The 26,893-nt window shown below is 41.7% G+C and overlaps 1 protein-coding gene across 1 annotated transcript in view; it reads left to right on the plus strand.

Annotated features, from left to right (window-relative positions):
- Positions 1-26,893, plus strand: part of CIB4 (calcium and integrin binding family member 4) — a 364,792-nt gene that overhangs the window by 239,089 nt on the left and 98,810 nt on the right. The window contains exon 5 of the mRNA XM_085609419.1: positions 6,388-6,497. Within this exon, the coding sequence (XP_085465545.1) occupies positions 6,388-6,497 (110 nt within the window). The remainder of the gene's footprint in view (positions 1-6,387; positions 6,498-26,893) is intronic.

Genomic DNA, 26,893 nt, shown 5'->3' on the forward strand with positions numbered 1-26,893 from the left:
AAAGGTGGCAGGGAGATGCTTCAGCACTCTGAAGATGCTAAAAAAAACTAGACTTTCTTCCTGTATCAGCACGGAAAACCATAGTCCACACTCTGGTGAACTCGCAACTTGATTACGGGAATGTCTTATACCTGGGTGCGCCACACAACGGCATGATACGCCTACAACTTATTTAAAAGGCAGCGGCACACCTTGTTCTTAATCTACCTAGTTGTGCTTCTATGACAAAAGCTCTCGACTCCCTCCATTGGCTGCCTATCGAGAAAGAATTCTCTTTAAAGCCACGTGTTTCTGTCATAAGAACTTACATGGGAAAGGCCCCAGCTACCTGCATGATTTTCTCACCCCATTCAATCCCAGCCGCCAGCTAAGATCGACAGGAGCAGGTTTACTCAAGATCCCCATAATAAGGAAAGCTAGGATGGGTGCTCGATTTTTTGGCTACCTCGCAGCCAAAAATTGGAACACACTCCCTTTCTGGCTACGCACTGAGCAATCTGAACCAGCCTTTCGCAGAGGAGTGAAAACCTGGCAGTAAAAATATTAACCCAGCAGTCCCAATCACTCTTGCTGACATGCTTCTAGCGCGGGGACACACATTCTGGGGTAGCCAGGCGCTCTACAAATGAACTAATATTATTATTATTATTTGCATATTGCTGTGTCTGAACTGGGGTAGCAAAGTGAGCTAAAGAATGATGATGGATTCAACCCAGATCTGTGACGGGGGATGAGTGTTTGAAAAGTTTCAGCACTCTGTCCATCATCTCTTTGTGTTTGCTTCACTCAGATAGGCGTCAAAGATGTATTTGTGTTTTTGCATCGTCCATAGTAGAAATATCCCACCAAGGAAAAGTCTTAGATTATCTCTGGATGTGACACCAGACACTCTTGGGCCTTTGAGTTTTCAAATACCAATCGAGGATTGAGTTCAAACTCCATTGAGGCCATTGAACCTAACTCTGCCTTAAAGACCATCCCTAACGGTCTTGAGACCAAGTTCTTTGCCTCCAACCAGAAAGAGATCTCCCTCTCTCATGAAGTCAAATCAGATCATCAGTGCCTTGATAGATTTTGTGGATTTGACAATATGAGTACTGCCACTGAATTAAACTGAGGCGGTCTTTTGTATTTGACAACATCCTTAAACAGAGGCAAGCATAGAGTGACAAGTAGGGCATCATAATGGGTCAGGAAGAATACTCACTCTGGTTCAAAATGTTGCCACTGCCTGTACCACTGGCTTCGACACCATCATACCAGCTTGCCGACGTGCACAAATAAACAGCTGTATTATTAGAGAATAAAGCAATAGAAATCGTTCTCGATTCCCAAAGGGAGAAATACATATGTTCTACATAATGAAAAGGAGAGGTTGAACCAAGGATTTCAGATGTATTCTACCCAATAAATGAATCAGGCAGGACAATTCAGAATGTTAGCATTACATGAAATCTACCTGTATCTAAGAACAAGGGCCTAGAGGTGTATGATCATGCTCCTGGATACATATTTCCTCATCCTAGTTGTGAAGAATCGCAGAAAAGTCCCTTGTTTTCTGCCAGTAAAGACGCACTTCCAATATGCTGTTTGCCCTTTCGGTCCAAAGTCCACTCCTCTGACCTTCTCCAAATGCATGGCAGTGGTATCCATTCACTTACATCACCAAAGAATCTATGTGTATCCATATCTGTACAATTGGATACTCAAAGCCAGCAACACAATCATGCTGAAAAAAGAACTGCAAATCACAATGTACCTGTTTCATCGATATCCAGTAAACTCGTAACTATTCGGGAGAGACTTTAGACGCAAACGAAGGAAAAGTGTTTACTTCGACAGACAGAGTATTTTCCCCAAATCCAACAGCCCTTCAGATATTATCCCTCTTGGCCTCAAAGGCGTCATGCATTGCTGTTGTGCCACATGCCAGACTTCATATGAGACATCTTTAGCAATATTTGGAGGATCAGTAGAACCAGAAGGAGAACAGCTGGGGTGGCGAGCTCAGTTTGTCATAATCAGCAAGCCAGTCTCTAGCCTAAAAGTGTAAAAAGAGTAATTTGTCACAAGGAGTTTTATTTCAGCAAGATGTGCCCACTCAGATAAGTGCACCACATGCCTTATTACTGGGACAGAGGGCTCACCTAAGACATCTCGCTGCACAGGAGCTAAGGGCTCCAAAAGGAGACTTCATATTACTTCAACTTCTTGGAGCTGAGGGCAGTCCACAGAGCCCTCAAGGTATTTTGGCTGTCTGACACAGATTGGGTTTAGGGCGGATGAACAATACTGCCATGATCCACTACTTAAATAAACAAAGTGATAGCAAATCAAGACCTCTGTCACTAGAAGCTCAGAAAATCTCGTTGTGATTTCTAGCCAGTATTTTTTTCATAAAGACAGTGGGGTATATTTACAAGGGCTTTGCTGCACTGGAATTACATTTTTCACAACACTGCTGTGCAGCAATGCCCTGCTTCATATTTACAATTCGGAGCTAAGCCATTTCACGTGGCTTAACACTGCATTGTAAATATCTAACCCTTTCACGCAGTTTTGTGCATCAAAGGGGCGTGCAACGGGTGTTGCTGTGGGCGTTCCACCACAACACCCATTGCTTTTTGATGCTGCCCCAGATTTACAAGAATCTGTATACCTGAAGGAGCACCAAAAACTAACGCCATTGAAAAGCAGGTGTAAGAGTGGTGCAACGAGGTGAAATACTTTTAATTCTCCTCCTTTTTTGCTCTTTCTATGTGTGCTGCAGAGAAGGAGAAAATCACCTTTATGGGTATACCTACCTGCACATAAACAATCATCCCTGCAATAAAGGCACCATTGCATCATGGCACAAGGGTGTCTGTGTTGGCATTAGGCAGCTTTTTTAGCACCAGCGCAAGGGAAAACACTGGGGTACATCGTATTCTTTTGAATACGGCGCATCCCTGCGCATTTAAATGACGCGGTGCTGCTAAATTGCTTGCAGCGCGTGCTGACTTATTTCTTTGTAAATATGCCCAGTGTCTTTTGGGACTACAAAACCAAAGGGCAGGTTTTCTCAGCAGAAAATCACAAATGGGGCATAGACTACCTAGGATTGCAATACATCTTCTTGGCCTGGGGACATCCAGACATAGATCTATTTGCCAGAGCTCTAAATACAAAATACTGAAGCTTTGCCTCCAGCAGATGGGAATCATCATCTCTGAACAATGTCTTTTACATTAACTGGCCTGAAACATTACTATACACATTTCCTCCCATCACTCTAATACCAGCTGTTATTCTGATATTAAGGAGGTTGAAAACAATGCTGATTATACCTGCTCTTGCATGGCACAGACAAATAATGGTTTATGAATCGTCTGAAAACAGGAAATTGCTGTGCATCCTGACAACATGAGAAGGTCGAATATGTCACCTAAACTTGACATCATTGAATTTGGCTGCATGGCTCCTGAGGTTAGACAATGCGGATGCAAAATTGCCTCACGATTGCATTGATATCCTAAGGGAAGCAAAAAGACCTTCAATAAGGAAGCCATATTCTTTCATTATATACAGTTTGTTAAGGCTATCAACCTATTAATAGCCAAGAACAAATAATGTTGCTATAGCTTCTAAAATTGACCAATGCTAAATTTCAGTTTGCATCTGTCAAAGCAAATGCAGTGGCAACAGCACTATTAAAGACGAGTCCCACGCAAGTTTCTTTTTCTCAAATTCTCTACTTTGGAAGACTTTCAAGGGGGCTTAAAAATGTTTTAACCTCTATCAACACCACCTCCATGGGACTTAAGTTAAATTCTTTATAAATAAATGGACCCGACATTCGAACTCATTCACAAGACCTCATTGCTGCAGCTATCTTGGAAGACAGCCTTCTTCGTTGCTATTACTGCGACTCGTAGGGGCAGTGAATTGGAGGCTTCTTTTGCTGTTGACCCCTAAACAGTTTTCCAATTGAACAGTGTAGAACACATCCTTCATTTCTTTCCAAGATAATTTCAGAGTTTCATATTAATCAAACTATAACACTTCTTACCTACTGCAGTAATCCATTACACCAGCTGAATGCCTGCTACAGCATTTCAGTATCTGGAAGATTTTACAGTTGTATTTATTCAAGGCTCAACTATAAAGAAAGCCTAACCAATTATCCCTCAGTTCTATTTGACTACATTGAAGCAATCCATTTCCAGGTGTTGTGTATATGTCTGTATTACAAATTGGCAAATTAATCCCTGCCTGTTAAATCTAAAGCACAGTCCACCAGCAATAAAACAGTCACTACAGCATAGAATAAAATCATCCAATTTTCTGGGATTTGTAAGGTGGTCACATAGAGATCAGTCTACATGTTCCTAAACAGTGGCGTAGCTGGGGGGATGGGGGTGGTCTGCCCAGGGCTGCACGAGTTTTGGGGGTGGTGGTCCCCCCACCCCGCTGTTACCTGCCGTCTCGGGGCAGCACTATCAAGAACCCCCCCAGAGCCTTTCAATGCATTCGCTGCAGGATGGCCATAGGGCTAGCAATGCACTGTTCCTGAAACACTATTGCCTTCATTGCAATCAAATGGCTGACTCTATTGTAGGCCAAACTACCCTCAAAAATCTTTTTGCTTAGACCCAGTATGTATTTACTGCAGAGGATCTGGCATTTATCCTTTAATAGCTGAGAGACCCTCTTGTTATTCTGTTCTAACGTTTATGACTACAAATGAAGATCCTATAATGCCGAAGAAATGGTTACTTTGAGTCCTGATTTTGTCATCGAAGTCATAAATAACCATCTCACCTCCCCGGCTTTTTCTCATCCATATGGATGAATATTTAAAAACAATATCAAATTCAACTTAGCTCTTTGTACCTGTTAAAAATAACTAGCTCTGAAAGCCAACTGCCATTGCAGTGTTTTCTGGGAGTGGAAGCATCCAGGCTTAAAGTCATAGTGAACCTTTGTTTGTACTATTTAAGTGTAATGCCTATCAGACCTCCTTCTACCCTCTTCTAACTCACCTTTAGCATCAGTCTAAGAACACAAGTAGTTTTGTAATGGTATCTTATTATTAAAGGTGTGTAAATTCAAAAACTCAGCCTTAATAGTCTTTTCAGAGGGTGCCTTTCTAAATTGTTAAATTCACAGTCTCTTCTGAAATATTTGTGGGAAAATTGTTCTAGGTCCTCCACACACAGAGGGGAATTATTCTAACATTTATGATTTCAATGAAGTTCATTATGACGTAGAACCAGGATTCAAAGTAAGCAATCATTTCGTCCTTATTTGTCACAAGCTGTGGTATAGTGTCAGTTATTATCCATGTTTACTATGAGGCCCCATTTCTATTACTGAACACAAATGTATCTTGAACCAGCTATGTCACTGAGCACGCGTGTACTACTCTGGGTCTGAAGGTTCAGTGGACAGGCGCATCCACTACAGTGATGCCTGTTTGACCACCATGGTCACAGACTCAAATCCTGGTGAGGGCACCATGTCTTCCATCTTATTGAGATCGAAACAATAAGTAGCCTTGACTTGGGTAAGCCTAACCATGTTATTTGTCAATAGGACCAAGAATCCTATGTACACAAAGCAAACAGCGGTGCTCAACTTCTACAAATGTAATTCCGATTCCAAATTGATCCACAATATTCCGGTAATATTTGGAACCGGAATTACATTTGTAGAAGTGGTGCACCGCTGTTTGCTTTGTTACCTGTTCACCTAACCTAGGTTGGCACTCGTTGGGCGAAGGGTACTTGCAGTGTGTGCACACAATGTCACATTTAAAATGCTAGATGTACAATTTTCTGTCTTGGGAGATATCAGTGGTGTGTGCGGCATTCGTATGATTCACTGCCTGTTTCTGTTGTTTTACGAGAAACCCATGTTCATGTCCCTGTGTCTGTTATTTTATGTTGCTGTACTCTACATGCATGTGCCATGCAGTATACTGTAGGGTAAAATATGGGCATTTGTGTTTTGCACAGATGCTTGAGTGCCCATACTACTATTACTGTTTTTGCAGAGTTATCATACTGCACAAGCATTTGTATACTGTAGAAATATACTTCTATAACAGTACACTTGTGCTTTACACACAATTGTTAATGTATACGCATGTGTATTACCGTGGACCTACACATGTAAGTACATAAAAATACTTTTATTGCATGATATTGTTAATAGGTACAAGCTTATGCCTTTGTACATTGAAGAGTTTTATTGGGCTTACAATTATCTTACTAAACAAACCTCTATACTGTCATAAAGTTCAACTCAGGACACTTTGAGATAGCATATCGGTTTAACGTGTATCAGCTTCTGCTGTCTGTGATGGGTACTTTTTCATCGCAGTCATTGTTGTTTTCCTTGAAACAGATTTTGATGATAGTGGTTTCATTGACAAAGAGGACATTCATTCTCTGATCCAGCGTTTGACAAACAGGGATGACACACCTGTGGAAATATTGGACTATGTGTTTCAACAGGTATGCACTACAAGCTCTTCATAATCCCCTTTCTATGACACTGACCTGTGATGTATATGTATGGTAACTTTATCATTATAATGCTTTGCTTTTCAGAGAGTTCTTCATTGGTTAAGTTTGTGGTTTCTAAGTGCTATACTACACAAACCTTTACTGTTAGTCATTTTAATATTCAACTTACTGATCCTCTTATGTTGGGGTACTTAATTGGCTTTGCCGTAATTAAATTATGTAACATGCAGATCGCAGTGGATGTTAGCAGGGAGTCAAATCAATCTTTGATACTTGTCTCAGTAATATCAATGTTCTAAGTAAACAACCTGATTAATCATTACATTTAGAAGTTTATTGTACAAGTTAATTAAAAACATATACAGTACATACTTAAAATATTATAATAAATAATAGAGTAACAACAAAACAAATAAAAAGAGAGATATAAAAACAAGGTTTCACCCTATTTGCCAACCTCTTGGTTTACCTACCCCATATTGAAGTTTCTTCTGGTGGAGCTTCTGGCAACTCTGATAGCAGAAACCCTAGACTAATCAGCTTGTATGCCATCTGACTGCCAGAAAACAATGACCGTCGCTTCGCCCTGTTTAGGGAGGATGACTCTCACTGATATTTCCTTCACATGACTGCAATATGAGGCATGGTGGTTCCTAGAAGTAAATATTTGGTGGTGGGAAAAATACTCCTATTATGCAAGGGTTATTTGTTTTTTCAGATGGTTTGTTTTAAGAAAAACAGAAAAGAATGCTGAGCGTGGCCAAATAAACATGGTGCCCACTCAGCTACTATTGTCGTATGTAGAGAGATCCTCCCTAGGAACGTAGGGATCTTAGACTATAATGGCCTTGACGGCCCTACACCAGGGACTAAATGACACCATTAGTTTCATTAGACCCCAACAAACTCTAGGAGCGCAAGGCAGGAGGCTGTAGCCAAGGAAGGCACCAAGGGGTCCTTATCAGCGGTCCTGCAGAAGACTCAAAGTCCAAAGGAAAAAGATCTGAGTGGGCCAACCTGGCAGTTCTTAGCGTGTGCCTTTCTCTGGGAGCTTTGGTGTCTTGTCCTTGGTCTCCTTAGGCAAAGTAAAATACAAAATACTACATTTTGAAGATGAATGAATGAATACTATATTGTGTCAGCCTATGAAGGACAGGCCGTACAATATTACATAAAATGCACAATTTAACATTTAATGGTATGCTCAAATAAGTTAGAAGTTCAAATTATTCCTAATAAACTAAAAATAAGCTGCACTGTAGACAAGACCGGATGTGGAGATAAACAGCCATTGATAAAGTGCTAGTGCTTAGTCATCAGCCAGCGTAGGGTGTTAGCACTCATAATAGATGAATTGGTTGCAGCTTGCCAAAATAACATCTAATTAAAATGCTACAGAGACATTATAACAGATCATCCAAAACAAGTTAAATCACTAATAAAGTGCTGCTTGACAGGACCCCATGGCTTGCCGTAAGCATTTTGAAGATGCTGTAAAAGTCACTTCTGGTCCTTCCCACAACTCCTGGGCTTCCAGTGAATGGCCCTAGGGTCTAGACCTATCTCAAGTCAAGACTACCACTAAGTCCAGTGCAGTTCACTCCCATCTGGGTAGCTGGTTATCCCAGATAGAATGGAACACTTCTGCAGTCTTTATGTGTCCCTGAGGCATTACCAGAAGGCCAGCCAACTGGCCTTTATAAGGCACTTCGAGTTCCTTGGTTTAAGTGGAGAGCATGATAGACCTCAGGCACGTGTTGCAAGATTTTATCTCATAAAATATTCCTGACCAATTCCTTCAAGCATCAGTCCTCGCCAACTGCAAAATCTGTGGACTCCTTCAACAAAGAAATCTGCATCATATGCCAAACTAACCCGAAATAAAAGATAACATCAACTGCGGTTCGACAGAAGAGAGTTTGAGATACTGAAGAAATAGGGCAAGACAAAGTTCACCAAAAATTTAAACTGGTGGGTGAAGAGGATCAAATATTTTATCACTGTAACAACAAGTGCTACAAATCATATACAATGGAAAAAGCCTGGAAAGAATTAATCAAAAATAGCAGAAACCAGTGAATCACAACAAGAATCCGAGTCCTCTGAGAAAGCACGACAACCAAACCCAATGCCCATCCACTTAGAAGATCGATGGCTATCCCTCATCCACCTCCAACAACTGATCAGAAAGTGGAGGGTCTTCAATGTGTTATCTGTGATTTAGCCAGAACAAGTGCCAAAGGGATTGATGAAAGAACAAAAATTACAGAGTATGTGAGTCTCAAAGGCTAAGCATGTTTTTATCTGCAGCTAGTTTCTTCCAAGATGAAGTTTTCAGTCAGTAGCTGATCTAAACAGCGAGGTGAATGTTTTTGCAGCGGATCTGTTTGCTCACCCGAACTGCATGCATTCAAACATTTGAAAATATGAATGTACATTGAGCTCCTAGCAGCAACATAACCTCCAGCTTTCAGTTAAGTTTGCACTCTTTAAAAAGAAAATAAAGTTTTAAAGCCACTCTTTAGTGCTGGCTACGGGTTCGCACTCAGATAGATAATAGAAATGATGGTCAACATTGATGATAATGTTTTGATCCATAGTGAAAGTAAAAATTTTCTTGTGAGGATTTAGAATGACAGAATGTGTTTGTAAACTTATGGTGTTCTCATCTGATTTGACTCCGGAAGTTCTTGCTGCCAAAATAAGATCACAGGATGCAGTAAAATCAGTAGGAACCATTTTAAGAAAAGTCCTGAATGATTTAGATTTTGGGATAATGACAGATTTTGCAATGCCCCAGACCACAGCAAATCATGGGAGTCTACGAGAATACCTGATGTTGTCTTAACATTTTTTACATCATTATTTAATATCAGCAAAGCAAAACTGTTAAAAACTAAAGTTCTTAAATTCGGAACAGTAGCCAACAACATTGATTATGGCTTTAAAGATATAAGCGAAGAAATGGAAGACAATCCCACAAACCAACAGGCTTTTGCTATGCAAATGTACTGTCTTTTCCAAATCATGTTTTATAAATTACATCACAATAAAAAGAAAGCTCTACCATGCATGATGACTGCCCACGCAATCTAGGGCAAGTGCAAAAGTAGAGAGCTAATCACTTCAATGAATACGGTTAGTGTAGTAACAAGTTATAATGACATATTACGGAGCAGCAACTTGTTAGAATCTCATGCTGTAAAATCTTGTGAATCCAACAGCACACCACTTCTAGGTCACTTTACCAGGAAAGGATTTATAATTGAGCTCTTCTTTGTCTGGGAAATCCTGCACACATGATACTGTCACAGTGCTTTTTCATTTCAAGACTGTACAAATGAAGTAGCTGCTGCAAAACAAGCTGTGTCGGCTGTAGGCATAAACAAACAAAGCTGCAAAGTCATAACCTAACTGCCTTGCCAATGTGTGCAAAATCACTACAAGCCATCAACATGTCTCAGTCTATGAGTCTACAAGTTTCAAAGTGGCTGAGGACATGGATCTTTTTCTACCTGATGCTGCAGTACATAAAGCTGATTTAACTGAACTTATCATGTTTCTTATTTGATGCGGACTGAATGATAAAGAAAAGCCAGTTACTCCGTGGGCTGGAATTCATGCTCCGTAATGCCATCTCCAGTCACAAACTGCGCAATAGTAGACACAGTTCTAAAAAAATTCCAAAATCTGCCTGCTCAGCTTGAAGACAAGCCTATCTGGCCAAATCTATTCCGATGAAGATTTATTCCGTATTGTAGATGACATTTTTTATGAGCAATCCAGTAGAATTTGGTTATCTTTAAACAATGATGGGCGTTTTCCACATGACAAAAGTTGTGTTGTGGTGTGCAGGAAGATATCTCAGTAGATGTGGCATAGACGATGCACTTTTTGAGGCTGAAATCTTTGGAAGCAAAACTGTCCAGTAAGTATTGAGTGGACAAGGTATGCTCATCATATCTGAGCTCATAGAAACATTGCGTTGGAATGCTTTATGGAATAAGAATGACAAATTAGCTTTTCATAATGCAAGCCAGGCAATGTTCAGTACACTCAGTTCAAAATCAGAATACAAAGTTTGTAAAGTTTGTTAAAGAATGTGAAGAAAAATCAGAACTTTGCAAGTACTGGGGAAATAATTTACAAATGATAACTCTAGTGAAAGACTTGGTACATGCTGATCGGGAAGGTGATTGTGAGCTGCATCTGAAGACTATGGAGTCACTGATTACTGTGTTTTGCGAATTCAATTGCATAAACTACCTGAAATATGGTTCCTGGTATTTGGAAAGAGTGAAGAAGCTAGCGGTGGAAAACCATACCTTTACAGATGATTAATTCAAATACATTTTATGGTGAAAGAGCGAGAGGGATAGTTCAATGCTGTGGTTGCAGATATGAAATTGGAACAGACGATCCAGAGATCAAAGAAAAGCTCCAAGGGAATTGTTGGTCAGACACGTAAAAGTGAATATATGTTGCTCATTGCAGCTAGTTTGCCATGAAGTCCTTTCTATTTCTGGTCCTCCCGACGAACTTGTGGGAAAGAGAGGGGAACGTTTTCAGTAAACATGTTGACAGCCTTCTTCATTTCATGCAGTAGCAAGGAAACCCCTTTGAAATTACTTAGCCTGTGCATCTACACAACTTTGTGACCAAAGAATATGTGGACAACAATATAAAGACAAGTCTACTAGATGTCTACTAGATGTCCTGGAACATGGATTGAAACTGTATGCAGAACTGAAGCAGGAGGGATTGGTATTGAAAGAGAATAAGCTGTTTGACATAATCACTAAAGCTAAACTTCCATGCTTTAATCGCTATAGTAAGAGTTTCGTCCAACCAGCCACTACAAAACAGGTTACAAAAAAACAGTTTTTCACAAGCATATAGTGAGATGGATGTAGCACAAGAAAGAGGTGAATTTATCAAGGACATTCTGTTGCATGATCTTCTTCCAGCCAACGCATTATTTGATGGAGATGCTGCAACCAAACCAGTATAAGCTCGTACAAGATCTCAAAAAATAATTTCAACTGAAGAATTTCAATTGAAAACGGTGCCCTCATTCAAAACTGCTGCTGTTGTGGACTATATGTCACAATTGCGAATGGCCAAAATTTTACCCATGCAAAACTTCGGAGAAGCCGTTCAGACTGTTCTACAGATATCAAAGTCAGTGTGCACCTTGCAAGTACTGCACATCGCCTTTGACAGTTATCTTGAACTATCTGTCAAAGAATGTGAGAGAATCAAATAAATATCTACAAGTGGAACAATTGACCTTGCCTGCATAAAAAATTAGCCACCTACACCTGTGCAACTTGATAAAATCTGGTTATCAACATCGAATAAGATGAACTTTGATATGTTAACTCGTCAAAACATTGCTGATGCTTCAGTGAACATTGAATTTCCAATTATTGCAAGTGGAATGGCTGTCGATGAGGAGTTGGTGCCTGCAGAGATGTATTCAAAAATTGGAAGAAGCGGACCTTCGTGTTGTGCCACATGTTGAGTGGGCTGTTCAAAATGGTTCTAATTGAGTCATTGAACTGTCAAATGCCACAGATGTTATTATTGTGCTACATAAATGTGTTGCAATGTTCATAAGTCAGGGATTGTCAGAGTTATAGATACGTATGGAACAGGTGAGAAAAGACACTTAATCCCACTTCATATTCTGTACCAAAAACTTGACCTAGAGATGCCTAGTGTTCTTACCAAGGCACATATTCTTACGGGCGATGACACTATGAGCAAAATTGGAGCAAAGCTTGGAGCTTTAGCTACTGAACCTGTGAAGTTTCTAAAATGACTTAGTCAAGAATAATTGGAACTTATTAAAGAACTCGAAGAAGCCTTTTTGACAAATACCGCCATTGAAAACGACAAGGATCTACTCGCAAAGCTAGAGAAGGAAAACGCGATCTTCAAAAAGAATACGGAAGATTTCAAACAGACAAAATTACAAAAGGACATCCTGAATTTCAGTGAAGTGAGAAAGAAAGAAAAATGAAAAAATTGTGAAGTAAAACTTTTTATTTCAATGAAATGTTTGAATTGAACCTAGTCTGTTTTTCAAATTGAATATGTTTTGATTTGCTTGTTGACTCACAAAACAGAGTGATAATGAGAAATTCAGTTCATTAAGTTGAACAGCAAAGTAGGTAAGAGACCCTTCTTACTTTTGATAGAAACTGATTTGAATTTATGGTCATATATGCATTTTTTCTAAACCTAATGTTAACTAATTCCGGCCTCTAGGTTCCCTAATTGTATCAATCCCCGTGTTTTAAAAAAGTATTAGTGTAGGCACCAGCCTACGAGGGAGTTCTTCCTTAAAAATAACCTCAATTGAGGCTATTTGCCCACATATAAGTAGAATTGTACACTTGTGGGTCTCCATTGCAAATCACATTTGTAAATTCCTTTGCCTTTAATTTTCTTTAAAAAATATTGGTCCCTTAATGGTATTTTAACCACACGAACATTTAGAGAATCACATCACGTCATCACTCTATTTAACAACAGCCATACAACACAAAAAGCACCCCAATGTCAGAGCCAAAAACTTTGAGTACCGTGAAGAGGAAATAGAGGAACTTCTTAAAAGACCACCAAAATTGAATGTTGGCAACACAACAACTAATCCACAACACCAATCTGAACTTGAAAAAATCACACGATTGAAGAAGAAACAAATACGCACTGCGCTTCATGGAGAAGTCCTACTTGGACATTTAAGGTCAGGAACTATCCCAGTTGGCTTACACGTAAAAAATGTGCAAATAATTTTTGTGTATCAGCCATTATACTTAGGGGATTTCAGCCATATAGGCACAAAATGCTCCGGAGACTGGTTGTTTCTGTCCATTAAAACAGCAGAGAGACTTAGTCAAGAAGAATTGGAACTTATTAAAGAACTTGAAGAAGCCTTTTTGACAAATACCGCCATTGAAAACGCCAAAGATATACTCGCAAAGCTAGAGAAGGAAAACGCGATCTTCAAAAAGAATACGGAAGATTTCAAACGGACAAAATTACAAAAGGACATCCTGAATTTCAGTGAAGTGAGAAAGAAAGAAAAATGAAAAAATTGTGAAGTAAAACTTTTTATTTCAATGAAATGTTTGAATTGAACATAGTCTGTTTTCAAATTGAATATGTTTTGATTTGCTTGTTGACCCACAAAACAGAGTCATAATGAGAAATTCAGTTCATTAAGTTGAACAGCAAAGTAGGTAAGAGACCCTTCCTACTTTTGATAGAAAGTGATTTGAATTTATGGTCAGAGAGGCATTTTTTCTAAACCTAGTGTTCTTACCAAGGCACATATTCTTACGGGTGATGACAATATGACAAAATTGGAGCAAAGCTTGGAGCTTTAAGTACTGAACCTGTGAAGTTTCTAAAAGGATTTTCTGAGACAGAAGTAGGTGTAGAAAATAAATTGTTTATTATGTGCCAGTTCTTGTTAAGTATCTTGGCTACTTGATTAGAGGCCACATTGTAGGTGGTGACGCAGGTCAAACGTGTCATAGTGTTGTCCCGTGTTGTGTCCTCTAGGAGGGCGCCCCTCTGTTGGTTGCCGGCCCTCTTCTTGGTGGTATTGATTATCTTCTCCGGGTACCCGCGTGCTCGTAGACCACTGAGAGCCACTTCAAGACGACAATCACATCCTTTAAGAAAAAACTGAATGTATCAAACCAAGACCTAGCTGAATATAAGGAATATTTAACCCTGACCGGCAAGACACTTTTTCTGACACAAGTAGGGATGACAGCTCACACTCAAGCGGCTCCACATCTGGCAGCACATACAAATGAAAAGGCAGGGGTAGAGCACCTAAATAGCAGCAACAACCCTGGGGCAATTACCAACACCCGGGCCTCAACTATGGCCCACTAGTGTTCAATCACCCCCCACAAAATCGCTTCTTTGGTTGGCCACCGTTGTACATCCCCCCCCGGAGGAAGGAGATGGAACAATCAACAGGTGCATTGGTCAGTCGAAGAGGGACCAGTAGGCACCCACACGAGGAGCAAAACCAAGGAACCTTTACCAGGAACGAGCGGAATGAGATAACCAGTAACAACCAAAATGCAAAATCACTGGTCTTCAACCTATCCAACATCACTTTGTCCCCCACAGAGGAAGATGTCCTCAACTAAGGCCTTTCCTTTGTACCGACCACACGCCTGGACAAATTCCAACTTTATGTGGAATTAGCTGAATTCTTTCGTAAGCTGAAACTAAAGGCGTTTTTTGGAAAACAACCACTAATGGAATCCAATGTACAAACCAATGAGACAAAAGTGAAAGTTAAATCCTCATTTTGCCCACCACCTTCCTGCATTCCTGTGGAAATCACCACCTTCGAGCAGGCAGTCTATCACCACATTGATAAACTTGATCCACCTAAGCCCTTCAACAACCTGACTACCAAAGAAAGAGTGGCCATACGTAACCTCCAAGAAAACCCCCTCATTGTTATAAAACCAGCTGACAAGGGTGGAGGGATAGTCATTCAGAATAAGACAGACTACAGCACTGAGTGTAGGAGGCTACTAAACGACCCTCTGAACTACAAACGCCTCACAGAAGACTCCACCACCACCCTGAAGGACACTATCATCTCTCTGGTAGAAACTGTGGTGACCAACAACCAGATTTCCAAACAAGAGGCTGATTACCTCTGTGCTAAGAAGGCGAAGGTACGTTCCCTAAAATTCATAAAGAGACAAGACCACCACCTGGACGCCCGATAGTATCAGGGATCAATTTCCTCCTAGAACCGCTATCTAGGTTTTGTGATTTCTTCTTAAACCCAATGGTCCAGGCGTCCTACACCTACATAAAGGACACAAAACATCTGAATCTCATCAAGGATACTGATTTTGACCCTTCTGTCCAACTCCTAGTAGGTTTGGATATCGAAAGTTTATATACAAGCCTTCCACAGGACGATACCTTACAAACGCTCAGGAATATGCTCTGTGAAACCACCTGGGAGCATACGACACCGAGGGAATTTATTCTGCAGTGCACCACCCTAGCACTTAAACAAAATTATTTTGAATTCAAAGGAGACTTCTACTTGCAGATGAACGGGACGTTTATGGGCAGTGTTTTCACCCGCAGCGTAGATGGCCTCTATGTATATCAGTTTCAGAAACAACACATCCTGGCAGCTACCAACCCATACAGCACCAACATCCAATTCTTGCGACGCTACATTGACGATATCCTCATGATATGGACAGGTCTGATCGACACCCTCGACAATTTCCTGACGTGGCTTAACCAGCGGGTTCCCTTCCTACGGTTCACCACTAGTGCTAGCAACTCCGAGATAGCCTTCCTGGACCTAAACATCGAGGCAACAGAGAGCAAACTACAGACTACCACATATCACAAACCTATATCACGTAATTCCTTACTGCAGTTTGGTAGCTTTCACCCGAGGCCCCTCAGAGAAAACCTGCCATACGGCCAATTTCTACGGATACACCGTAACTGCAGTCTCACCAGAGACTACAAACAGCAATCCTCTGAACTAGCAGATAAAATACAAGCACGCGGGTACCCGGAGAAGATAATCAATACCACCAAGAAGAGGGCCCGAAACCAACAGAGGGACGCCCTCCTAGAAGACACCACATGGGACAACACCATGACATGTTTGCCCTGCATCACCACCTACAATGTGGCCTTTAATCAAGTAGCCAAGATACTTAACAAGAACGGGCATATAATAAACAGTGGCACCATGAAATGGGAATGCCCACTATTGGCATACAAAAAAGCAGGTAGCCTTCGAGACTGCCTGGCCTCCACCAGACCACCTATACCCAGAACTCCAGCACCTAACACTGTACCTAATGTGTGGTGGTTCCCCGGCATTAAAGGTCACTACCCCTGGGGTGACTGCAGTGTCTGCCACCTTACAAAAGCAAATAAAAACTTGAGTCTGGAGACAGGAAAAACATGGCAACAGCTCCACCACACTTACTGCAACTCCAATAATGTCATCTATTTGATCACCTGCACATGCAGCCTATGTTATGTAGGCATGACGAGTCGCAAAGTCAGAACCCGAATTGTGGAACATCGCAGCACCATATGGTGTAGAAAAAACATAAGTAAACTGACAGACCACTTCATCCAAGCAAACCACACCCCAAATGACCTAAACTGGACTGTAATAGAACATATCAACAGCCAGACCCTTTCAACTGACAGGATCCTACTACTTAAGGAGCAATGTTGGATCTATCGCCTTTCCACGAATGTCACAAGGTTAAATGACAACATACCCTAGAAAAGCCTGAATCCAACCTGAACCACAGCACAATGCGTAAAATCTTCCTGCCTTACAAAAAGGCTAACCTGGACATCATATAATCACCTCAGTGTGAGCAACACTCCCTATCTTAACTTCCAAACAGGCCATCCCAAAATGAGAAATTACATAACCACCTTAGTGTCAAGAGCACCACTTGACCTAATGAAAGAAACATCCCTTTTTCACACGACAGTATGAATCCAAGTGTATGTCTACATTACACTCAACCTTTCTTTTCTTTTGTGATATGTTCCAAATTAACACTAGACATTCTCAGATTGTTTTCAAGCCACAATTAGTAGGCACACTTGAATTAAGAATAACAACACTTGCTGAATTTAGCAGTGCCTCTGGGTCTTTTATGAGTTAAACTTTATTTTATTTTATTTTTTCTGCACACACATGCACTCGACACTCCCACAGGGACGTGTCTTTTCACTATGTCTACACTTCCACAGGGGCGTGTCTTTTCTCTATGCCTATTCTCTCCTGCAGACTCATCAGAAGAGAGCCTAAACCAGCTCCTGAAACCCATTGAACAAGTCAAAGCGGTTCCCAATTAACCGAACTCGCTGACACCTGTTGGAACTAGCAGAGTATTTAAACCACCACCCAGCTCCACTCATTCTACCACGGAGCTCCATGGTGGCTGAAGCAGGTACCGAGAAGGGTCCTAGACCTTGATGAAGAAAGTGGGAACATCCTAAGGGGGGTATGCTTTAACACTGCCTCTCCACCCTGCTGCTGGCATTCTCTCACAGCCAAGCATGCGGGTACATTTTAAATCGCTTTTGTCTCCTCTTTTAATTTTTGTCACATAGAGTGTGACTACAGGTCGGGCCCCCACGTGAAACTCATGGGGCACTTCCCGGATATTGTCTGAGTAAGATACTTTGCTTTTTTCGCTTTTCGTTTTTAAGTGACACGATGCACCACATCATGCGCATCTTGATTACCACTCGGTACCGCATAAATTACCAGACGTCTATTATAGCTAAATAGGCCACACTCCGTCCTCACTGGGCTTTTTACCGCATAAGAGCACGGACACTCCGCTCCTGAAACAACTATACCAGTATGTTAAATGTTTCTCTGTATGTTTGTTTGTCTTTTCCTTCCCCACAGGAAAGCGCCACTAGAGGAAATTGTCCTCTGCCATGTATCACACCTTAGCGTGTGTGTCACATATATGGTCTTTTAATAACACGTTTTTAGACCACTCACTTTGCACTACACATAGGTCCTGAAGAAAGCATTACCAATAAGAGAGCATAGCTGAAACATGTTGACCGACTAGGATATTGGAGTTACCTTAAGATCTCCTTAAATATCCGACTCTCGTTTTTATTAAATGCCATAGTAATTTTATATCCCAGAGACCCTTAGGACAGCTTTTTTAACATTCCCTCACTTCCTTTCACTGCACTCTCATGGCACAATACCAGCTCTGCTGTATCCAGGTGTCGTAGCACACCCAAGGTGCACTCGGTGCCTTAGGTGGGGCCCGATGATGAAGCATGTCACTAACTAGGTTGGTGAGTGAGGGCCTTACTATAAACATAATGTGTTTCCTTTCCAAAACAAACATACGCTAGGAGCACCCACTCCAGAGCTAGTTCTCTTTGATAAAACTAAAAGTGAATTTACTCTCTATTACCTTAGTTGGTGAAAGTTCTGTACCCCAAAAGCCCCTTTGTAGTGAAGACAGGGTTCTGCCTGCACACATTGCTATGTTACCATAAGCGTTTTAGAAGTTAAACGCCATCTTACCATTTTGCCGCTTTTGCACACAACACCACAGATAACTGTTATTATAAGTAAAACTGCTTGCTTGATTTTTCTTCACATAAGAACGGTCTGTTTTTCACATCCCTAGACTTACACCGCGACCGTAATCTGAACACTGTGTGCAGAAGCCTTCAAGGTCAAATAACAATGTATGCTGTTGAATTCAGGTTGATCGGCCCACGCTCTAGACACAACAAGCACACAGCTGCAAATATCTGAAACTCGGGTGCCTTTAATATTGCATTGCATGCATGATACTGACACTTGGAGAAAACCTTTCCAGCTACAGAGAGCGTTGCTGATCCTGTGATGTGATTCACCTAAGCTGATCTTGGATGTATGGGGTTCCCCATTCAAGCATAGAGACCTTCTATTATTATAAAACTAGCTTCTAGCCAGAGGAGGGTGGTACACAAGGTGCTATAGGACCTGTTTCCACTATCATTATAATATGATTTCTCCCTTTGTGTTATATGGAATTGTAACAATGCTGATTGTTTTGTTTCTAATCATTTGCCTGCTTATGTTAGCCAAAATACTGCATCTTAGAGCACGTAGTTAAAAATAAACATTTTAAACTTTTCCATGTCTCTGATTACTCATGTTGTGGACTGATATGAGAATAAAAACGAAAGAGTGTTCTTGATTCCCACCATTCCTGAGAGTACCCTAAGTCGCTTGTTCTGGGTTGTCTAATCATTGGTAGCTTCGCTGTAGTACGGAGAACGAATGAGACACTGATGCTAGTCGGATAGGGGTTCTGGACACTGAGGGGAGTTTTGGTACACCACAATTCACTGAGGTCCTGGTTTCCTGCGCATAGTTCTGTGCATGAGCCGAATCCCCACAACATGGTGCACCTAACGTTTAGTCTTTTATTTGAGACGCTTTAGTAGTGCTTTATTTGTCCACAACACCCTCACTCCTGTTTCCGGTTGACAGAAGTGACGGATTAACCTACCTATATAAATAAATTATAGGTTCATTCAAGCCTGACAATGAAAAAGGTTTCATTTTGAATTACTACCCCTTTTTGTGCTACAATTTAATATAGATTGTTTTTCTTCTCTGCGTCCTTATGGCTGATGTTGGTATTGCAGTGCATAGTCGCGCACCACTCCGCCATCATCTGACGCAGTTTGGGGTGCCAGACGATGGAATGTCATTAATCTTTGTAGTGAGTGCCGATGCATCGTTCACCTATGAGCTTTTCTACTCTTGGGTTACGTTTCCTGAAGTGGATGCGGATGATAACACGTTCCACTCTTACACTCCTACGGCCCATCCTGCGAATTACACACCATATAGGACACAAGAAATTCCGATTTTCGCATGGCAGCATCGTATTTGGTTCAATAGCGCCCTCTCCCACACCGTAACTCCAGTTCGGTTAGGTCCCTTGTCCATATCTGGGGCCACTTGGCCAGTCTTGGCCGGGTTCACACCTCATCCACTTTATTTGCTAGCCCCGGTGGTTACTTACGTCAGCTACATACCGTCTTGATAGCGGTGTATAGGGCTTTGGTGCAATACGTCTCACGCAGTCTCCAGGTGGGGGCACCTGTAGTGGACGGGCCGGGATTTCTATTAGTCCCATCATGGTTAATTCGGTAATGGGCAAGCGCCCCCAGAATAAGGACGATATGCCTTATTGGCTTGCTGAGAAATTTGACCAGCTGGAAGCAGTATTTCCTAATACAGCTCCTATGGAGAAACACAGGATTCTTACTATTATTTTGCAGAAAGACTTAGTACCTGAGGTAACAGATTGTGAGAACTGGGGTAAAGTATTTGCAGCAGTCTACGCGAAGTGCTTCGGCACACCGTCTATGACTGTACTGCCTTCTGTGATTAAGCGTGTTCAGGATGAGCACGGTCCGGAGGCTGCGGTCGAGTTGGGAATGAGGCTTGTCGGCGTGTTTGACGTGGTTGCTGATCTCATCCTTGCTAACGTCAAGGGAGATGCAGTTAACTTTCAGGTGTCGAATGAGCTGCGCCTCTTCGCCAACGCCGATAAACCCTGGCAGTTACAGAGGATTATTGCAGAGGCATATAAGACCATTGGCCGCAACAGTTTGGGTGTTAAGCCTTTTGCTAAAATAACAGCACAACCGCAAACTCAGATGGTAGAGTCTGCTAAAGACGACCGTCCTGTTTTTCCTAAACAAAATTGGAAAACTAAAAAACAGGGGAAGCAGTAACGGAAACAAGGGTCGCGTCCTGCGTCACCAATACCAGTGACTACTGAACGCACATATGAGTTGCGCGATCGCACGCAAATTAGGTCTCCTGATAGATTTCAGGTTCCTGATCAACGTTCTCCTCGTTCTTCACAGGAAACATCGGTCTCACGAGCAAGGGGAGGTGAACGCGGCAGAGGTCGGTGCCCCTCAAGGACGTGAGCAGCCCCGCCCGGCTGATGGTAAAGGCAAGCAGGACGACTTTCCACGTCAGCGACCTTAGTTTCAGAAAAAGAAAGTTGCACCACTAACAGCGAGGTATGCCACAGATAGTGAGAACACAGCTTCGAAACCTGACATGGGCTACTAACGCTGCTAGACAGCGCAGCTGAGGTTACAATAGTGCTGCAAGCACTGCGTCTATATCTGAAGACGACAGCAACTGACACGTTTATTACTGTAGAAACTGCTGACACTAGAGTGGCTTCCCCTGACAGACTATATGATATAGTCCTTTTAATTAAAGGTGACATACAACGCACAATAAAAGGGATTTTTGGGGAAAATCTGACCTGTACATATGACATTTTGTTAGCAGAGGCGTACTGGCTCCCAGCTTTCGTTTTGGCAGCTCCGAGAGGGGAGGAGGTAATCCTCCCATCTTTTGCGCACATTGTGCCGAAGGAGCAGGCTCAGACCTTTGCAGAAGAATGGGCTCAGGTGCTTGCACCGGCATTGTACCGTACTCAGGTTGGTTGGGATAAACTATCACCAAGCCATGAGATTCCATTGCGGTCAATGCCACAGCCACGACCCCAATATCCCATGCGCCGAGAAGCGAGAGCCCACGTCGCGGAAATCCTTGAACAATTGGAATATCAAGGCGTAATTAAAACATGTGCGTCACCCATGAATAATCCTCTTTTCACGGTAACCAAACCTGATGGGTCGTACCGCCTAGTTTTGGATTATCGGCATTTGAACTCTCATTGTCGAACGTGCGCGGGTCAGAATACCCACAGTTCTGCCCTCGTTGATAGTCTCGTGAGAAAAAGGTTTAAGACCACACTTGACATTTCAAATGGCTTTTATAGTCATAACCTGTCCTCTATTAGTAGTCAATGGACAGCTTTTACTTCTGGCGGCAAACAAAAACAGTTTAAACGGTTAGCCATGGGCCATAAAAACAGTCCAGGCGTCTTTGCCGCATGTGTTGTCTCTCTGTTAGAGAGCATTGACCATGATGCGTACTCGTATGTTGATGATAATTATCTTACAGACGACGAATTATGGCTGCATCTGTGTCGCGTTGACCGCATCATTGTCATGTTTGAGGACTTCGGTTACAAATGTAACTTTGGAAAATCGCACCTTGCAGAGTACACAGTGTTGTTTTTGGGCTATGAGCTCAACAATGAAGGACGAGGTTTAGCACCTCACTTCCTGGAGAAATGCGCATGTTTGCGCGCTCCAACATCTCTAAAAAAATTACAATCCTTTTTTTTTTTCTTCTTTCGGGCGTACTTATATTCCCGACTATGCCCAGCGTATCAAACCGCTATATGCCTTGGTACAACCTACTTTTACCAAATCTTGCTGGCTGCCAGAACATTCAGCTATACTGCATTCTTTGCAGGCTGATCTTGCATCTAAATACTAATGGACACGTGATAACCACACAAACCTCGTAGTAAGAATTGTGCCTGGCGCAGTGGGTTTCACGTACCTAACATTTAATGAGGGAGACTCACTCCCTATTGCTTACAAGACACACTTGTACACTTTGGCAGAAATGCGCTTTTCCATCGTCGAGAAAGTATTGATTGCTGTACAGATGGCGATTCTGAAAGAGAGAGTGCTGTCGCAGGGAAAATGCATGTTGGTTGTCACACCATATCCTGCCCTTGAGGCAGTGATGAAGGCCAGTGTACCTAATTCTAAAGCTTTGCATCCACGTTGGATACAATCGGCCACTTCTTTGACTTCTCCGGATGTCACATTTATCTGTGATTCCTCATTGCAAATTCAGGAGTACTTGCAGTATGAATTTGTTCATCCAGCTCCTCTGTCAATGCGCTCGCTTGAGGATTACCATTGTATCATTTACACTGACGGTTCGGCGCAACTGGCGACGCATCCAAGCATGCTTATTCAGCGGCCTGCGCAATAGTGACTGGTACCAATGTAAATGGAGAATTCAAGACTGATGTCGTGCACACGCAGACATTAGGAGACTGTACCACCCTGTTGGCAGAGCTACGTGCCCTGGTGTTTGCTGATCCCCGTGCGACTACTCTTATTGGAAGTGACTCTTACTACTGTGTTCAGTCTTTCAACAACAATTTATTCTTTTGGACTCAGAATGAATATCGATATTCCAAAGGTAGCACAATCAAACATAAAATGCTTTGGGTTTGAGTCGCAGAACTTAAAGAACGTCTGCCTCTCGTGAATGTAATTCATACTTTTGGTCACCAGCGCGTAGGAATACACGCTGTTGGTAACAGTTTAGCTGATGAAGCAGCGAAAACGGCAGTGGCGACAAATCTAGTAGCAGCAGTTACAAGATCCAAAAGGAAGATTGATGATGACATCTTGGCAGCTATTGCTGCGACAGAGAAGGGAGATATTTTACCCTAGAGGTTTCCCTTCTAAATACTCTTATTAATTAAGTCCTGATAAAGTTCCCTATGTGAGAATTAACGACGTTGGTGACAGATTGATTCCCAATGCGGACCGCAGGCTTTCTTTGATAACAGCCGCTCACAAAGGTATGGCTTCGGCTCATGCAGGCGTTTCAGCGGCAGTCACAATCTTGCAACAACGTTACTGGTGGTGCGGATTGTATAAACAGACTTGTGATTATGTCCTTACTTGTGACATTTGCCACCAGATTAAACCTTCGACTGCTGCGCGTCCACCTCAAACACAGTTGTACATATCTAATAAACCACTAGGGTGTGTTTATTTAGATCACTGCGGTCCTTTCTCCTCTGATACTGCGTATAAGTTTATCTTAGTTGCAGTGGATTCATGCACACGTTTCATATGGGTTTGGCCACAAAGGAGTGCTGATGCTAAAACTGTCATCAGGGATTTTGTGGGAATTTTTGCATGTGGTACCCTCCATTCGTACCAGGGTCCGGCATTCGCCTCTAAGGCGTACAATGAAGCCATGAGGTCTTTGGGGGTCCAAGTCAAATTTTTGTCTCCATACCGGCCTGAGGGCAATTCTGTTGTGGAATGAATGAACTGTGACTTAAAGCAATCCTTGACAGCTAGGGTTTTAGGTACTGGCAGAAACTGGTTGGCCCATTTGTATAGCGTACAATGTGCACTTAATAATCTCCCTTGAAGGTCTCTGGGTGGGAGGACCCCATATGAAATGCTCTTTGGCATTAAAATGTTTGTCCCGGACCTTGATGGTCTAGACATGGCGGCATCGGCCACACCCTTTGACGTAGATGATCATTCTTTTGTGTTACAGAATCTAGAAGAGGCTCGAGACAGTCTTGCAAAGGAACACTTGCCCTCCACAACTGATGCTGTACTTCAGACTCCGGTAGTTGGCTGGCTGCCTCGAGTCGGAGACCTGCTACGTGAGAAGGTGGCGAACAAGAAAGAGTTCGGCCCCTCTTATCGTGCACCTGTTCCAGTGCTTGGCTTGCAGGGTACAAGAACAGTCATTTTACCTCCACTTCCTGGTTGCAAGGATAACAGGTACATTTCCATTGACAATGTCAAACTACGAGTAGCCGATTCTTCTCAGTATGACTCCAGCGGTCTATAGTCCAGCAATGCTGAGAAATTCTGTTTTGGCTCCGGCAAATACGAACAGGCCTGACATTGCCATCGAGATGCATATAGTTACTAATACTTTATTGACTTCACCGGGTGGTGGTCCCCATGAAAATACTGAGTATACCTATCCGACAGATGTGTCGTTGCCTGGTGTGCAATCTAGTGCATTTGACCAGTCACGTTTTTCATTTGACACTAACTCTACAACATCGAATGCCCCACCGAAAATTTCTATTTTTGCTATTTGGTTTAAAAGACATTTTTTAATTCCCCCTTTGACTTAGATTTGGCTGGTGCTCACATCTATTTTTTTGTTTATGTTGATTGGATTTGTGGTTGTCTTTTTTCGTCTAGTGAATGGACATTATCTTACCGAAAGATCTGCAATTAGATTAATTGATGGACCTTTGGCACCCCACTCCTCATCACACATCATGAAGAGGGACCAGACTTTTGTTAATATTACTGCCTGGCCTGTGTTAGAAAGGATTGTATGGGATGCTATAAAATTTCAAATTCATGGCCCTACAGAGGTGATTAATGTCCCCAATGTACTTCGTGTTTCTATGGGGGATGTTGTGAAACAAAACATACGCTCTGATGATTGGGATGTCCAAGCCGTTGAGGCTCTTTTTTCTGATTTGAAATATTATGCTGCTTTTGATGCTGAAGATTTGTACTTAGAGACAGTGAATTATGGACAGTTGTTTTGTTACAAGCACTATGGCAATCATTTTCTGCATAAAGCAAATACATTTAGAAATATCGTTAATTATACACAATGGGAACATTGTCCAGCTCCCATTGAAGGTAGTTCGAAAAAACTCTATTGAAAAAATGTACATATTTTACAGATTTTAGTGACTCCAATCCTGAGGCTTTTTATTTCAAAGTGTCTGCTAAATCCACTTCCAAAGTTAGGCTTACTCACACTAAATTACTTTATTCAAAGTCCTTTATGGATGAATTAGCTACAGGGGGCTATGAGCTGTGGAAAGATACCATTGATCTTAAATCTGGGGTTCTAAAGCCTGGCATGTGCAGTACACCGAGGCTTTACATCGTGCGTGCCTTATCCCGAACCATATGTTATTTTTTAATTCTACTATTTTTCAAACCACTTGCTTTGGATTGACTACTTCTAAAAAATGAATGCCCTTACCATTCCTGATCTGGGTGCTTATCCAACCTGGGCCAATCAAACAGATCTGTCCCTTGATGAATTACAGTCACTAATTACTAATACATCCTTCAATATTTCCAACTTAGATCCCCAAGGATGGTTACTATGGCAAAAAACTTCAGATTCATGCCAACATTGTTTTCTGGGTCTGAGTTCAGGCTATACACAGGTTAGGGTAGACCCCCGGTTTGAAACCTCCCATTCTGTTACTACCTATTCAGTAGGTAAATTATGTCAAAACTGGCTTAAACATTCCACATTAGCGTCAGTTAAACTTCATTTGGCTCAATTGACTGACGATGTTGATTTGAATAATTTTGTTAAGGGCCCTGTGGGAGGCAGGTCCAAAAGATGGGTATATGCTATTTACAACGAAGTTTGCAAATTATCTCAAATTGAAGCTGCTTCTAGATTGAAGGCTATTGATCAAGCTAATTTGGAAAAAGTGCTTGCTGTCATCGATAATAGCATTAATACTCTATCCTCCAGAATTTATACATTAGATAATATTGTTTCATCTGTTGTGGATATTGTTCAAGATGACATGTCTGTTTTATACCATGGTCAAAATCAATTGCATTCTATATTGCAGTTTGCATGGACTCTACAAACATTGAATGCTGGGAAAGTTCCTTGGGATTACATGAATACATCATCTTTATTTTTGCCGTTTAATCTGACTGTTAAACAACAATTCATGTCCATGAAGGATGCAACATATTCGCTATTGCATATTAAAAGTTGGAACCTTTACCATTTTCTGTGGCCGAATCAAACTCAGCTGTGTGGCTTATTCATGGGTTGATCACGCTACCTTTTCCTTTGTTTAAGTTCAGTTCATGTATTAAACACTATGCCTTAGGCAGATATGAACCATTGGATAGCGCTTTTCTCCATGAAGTTTGGTAACTCCCATTCACATACAGATGCCTGAGAGAGGGTAAAGAGGTTTATTTAAAAGGAGAGGAGTGCACTTCCACACCTGATCACTCATTAGTTTGCAAGAATATACAATTGCATGGTGCGTGCAACATTCACGCACTGAATTTAGCTTGCATTTTAAAGGGAAATCCTGTGC

The sequence above is a fragment of the Triturus cristatus genome, chromosome 6 (assembly GCF_964204655.1).
Source record: "Triturus cristatus chromosome 6, aTriCri1.1, whole genome shotgun sequence".
Lineage (NCBI taxonomy): Eukaryota > Metazoa > Chordata > Amphibia > Caudata > Salamandridae > Triturus > Triturus cristatus.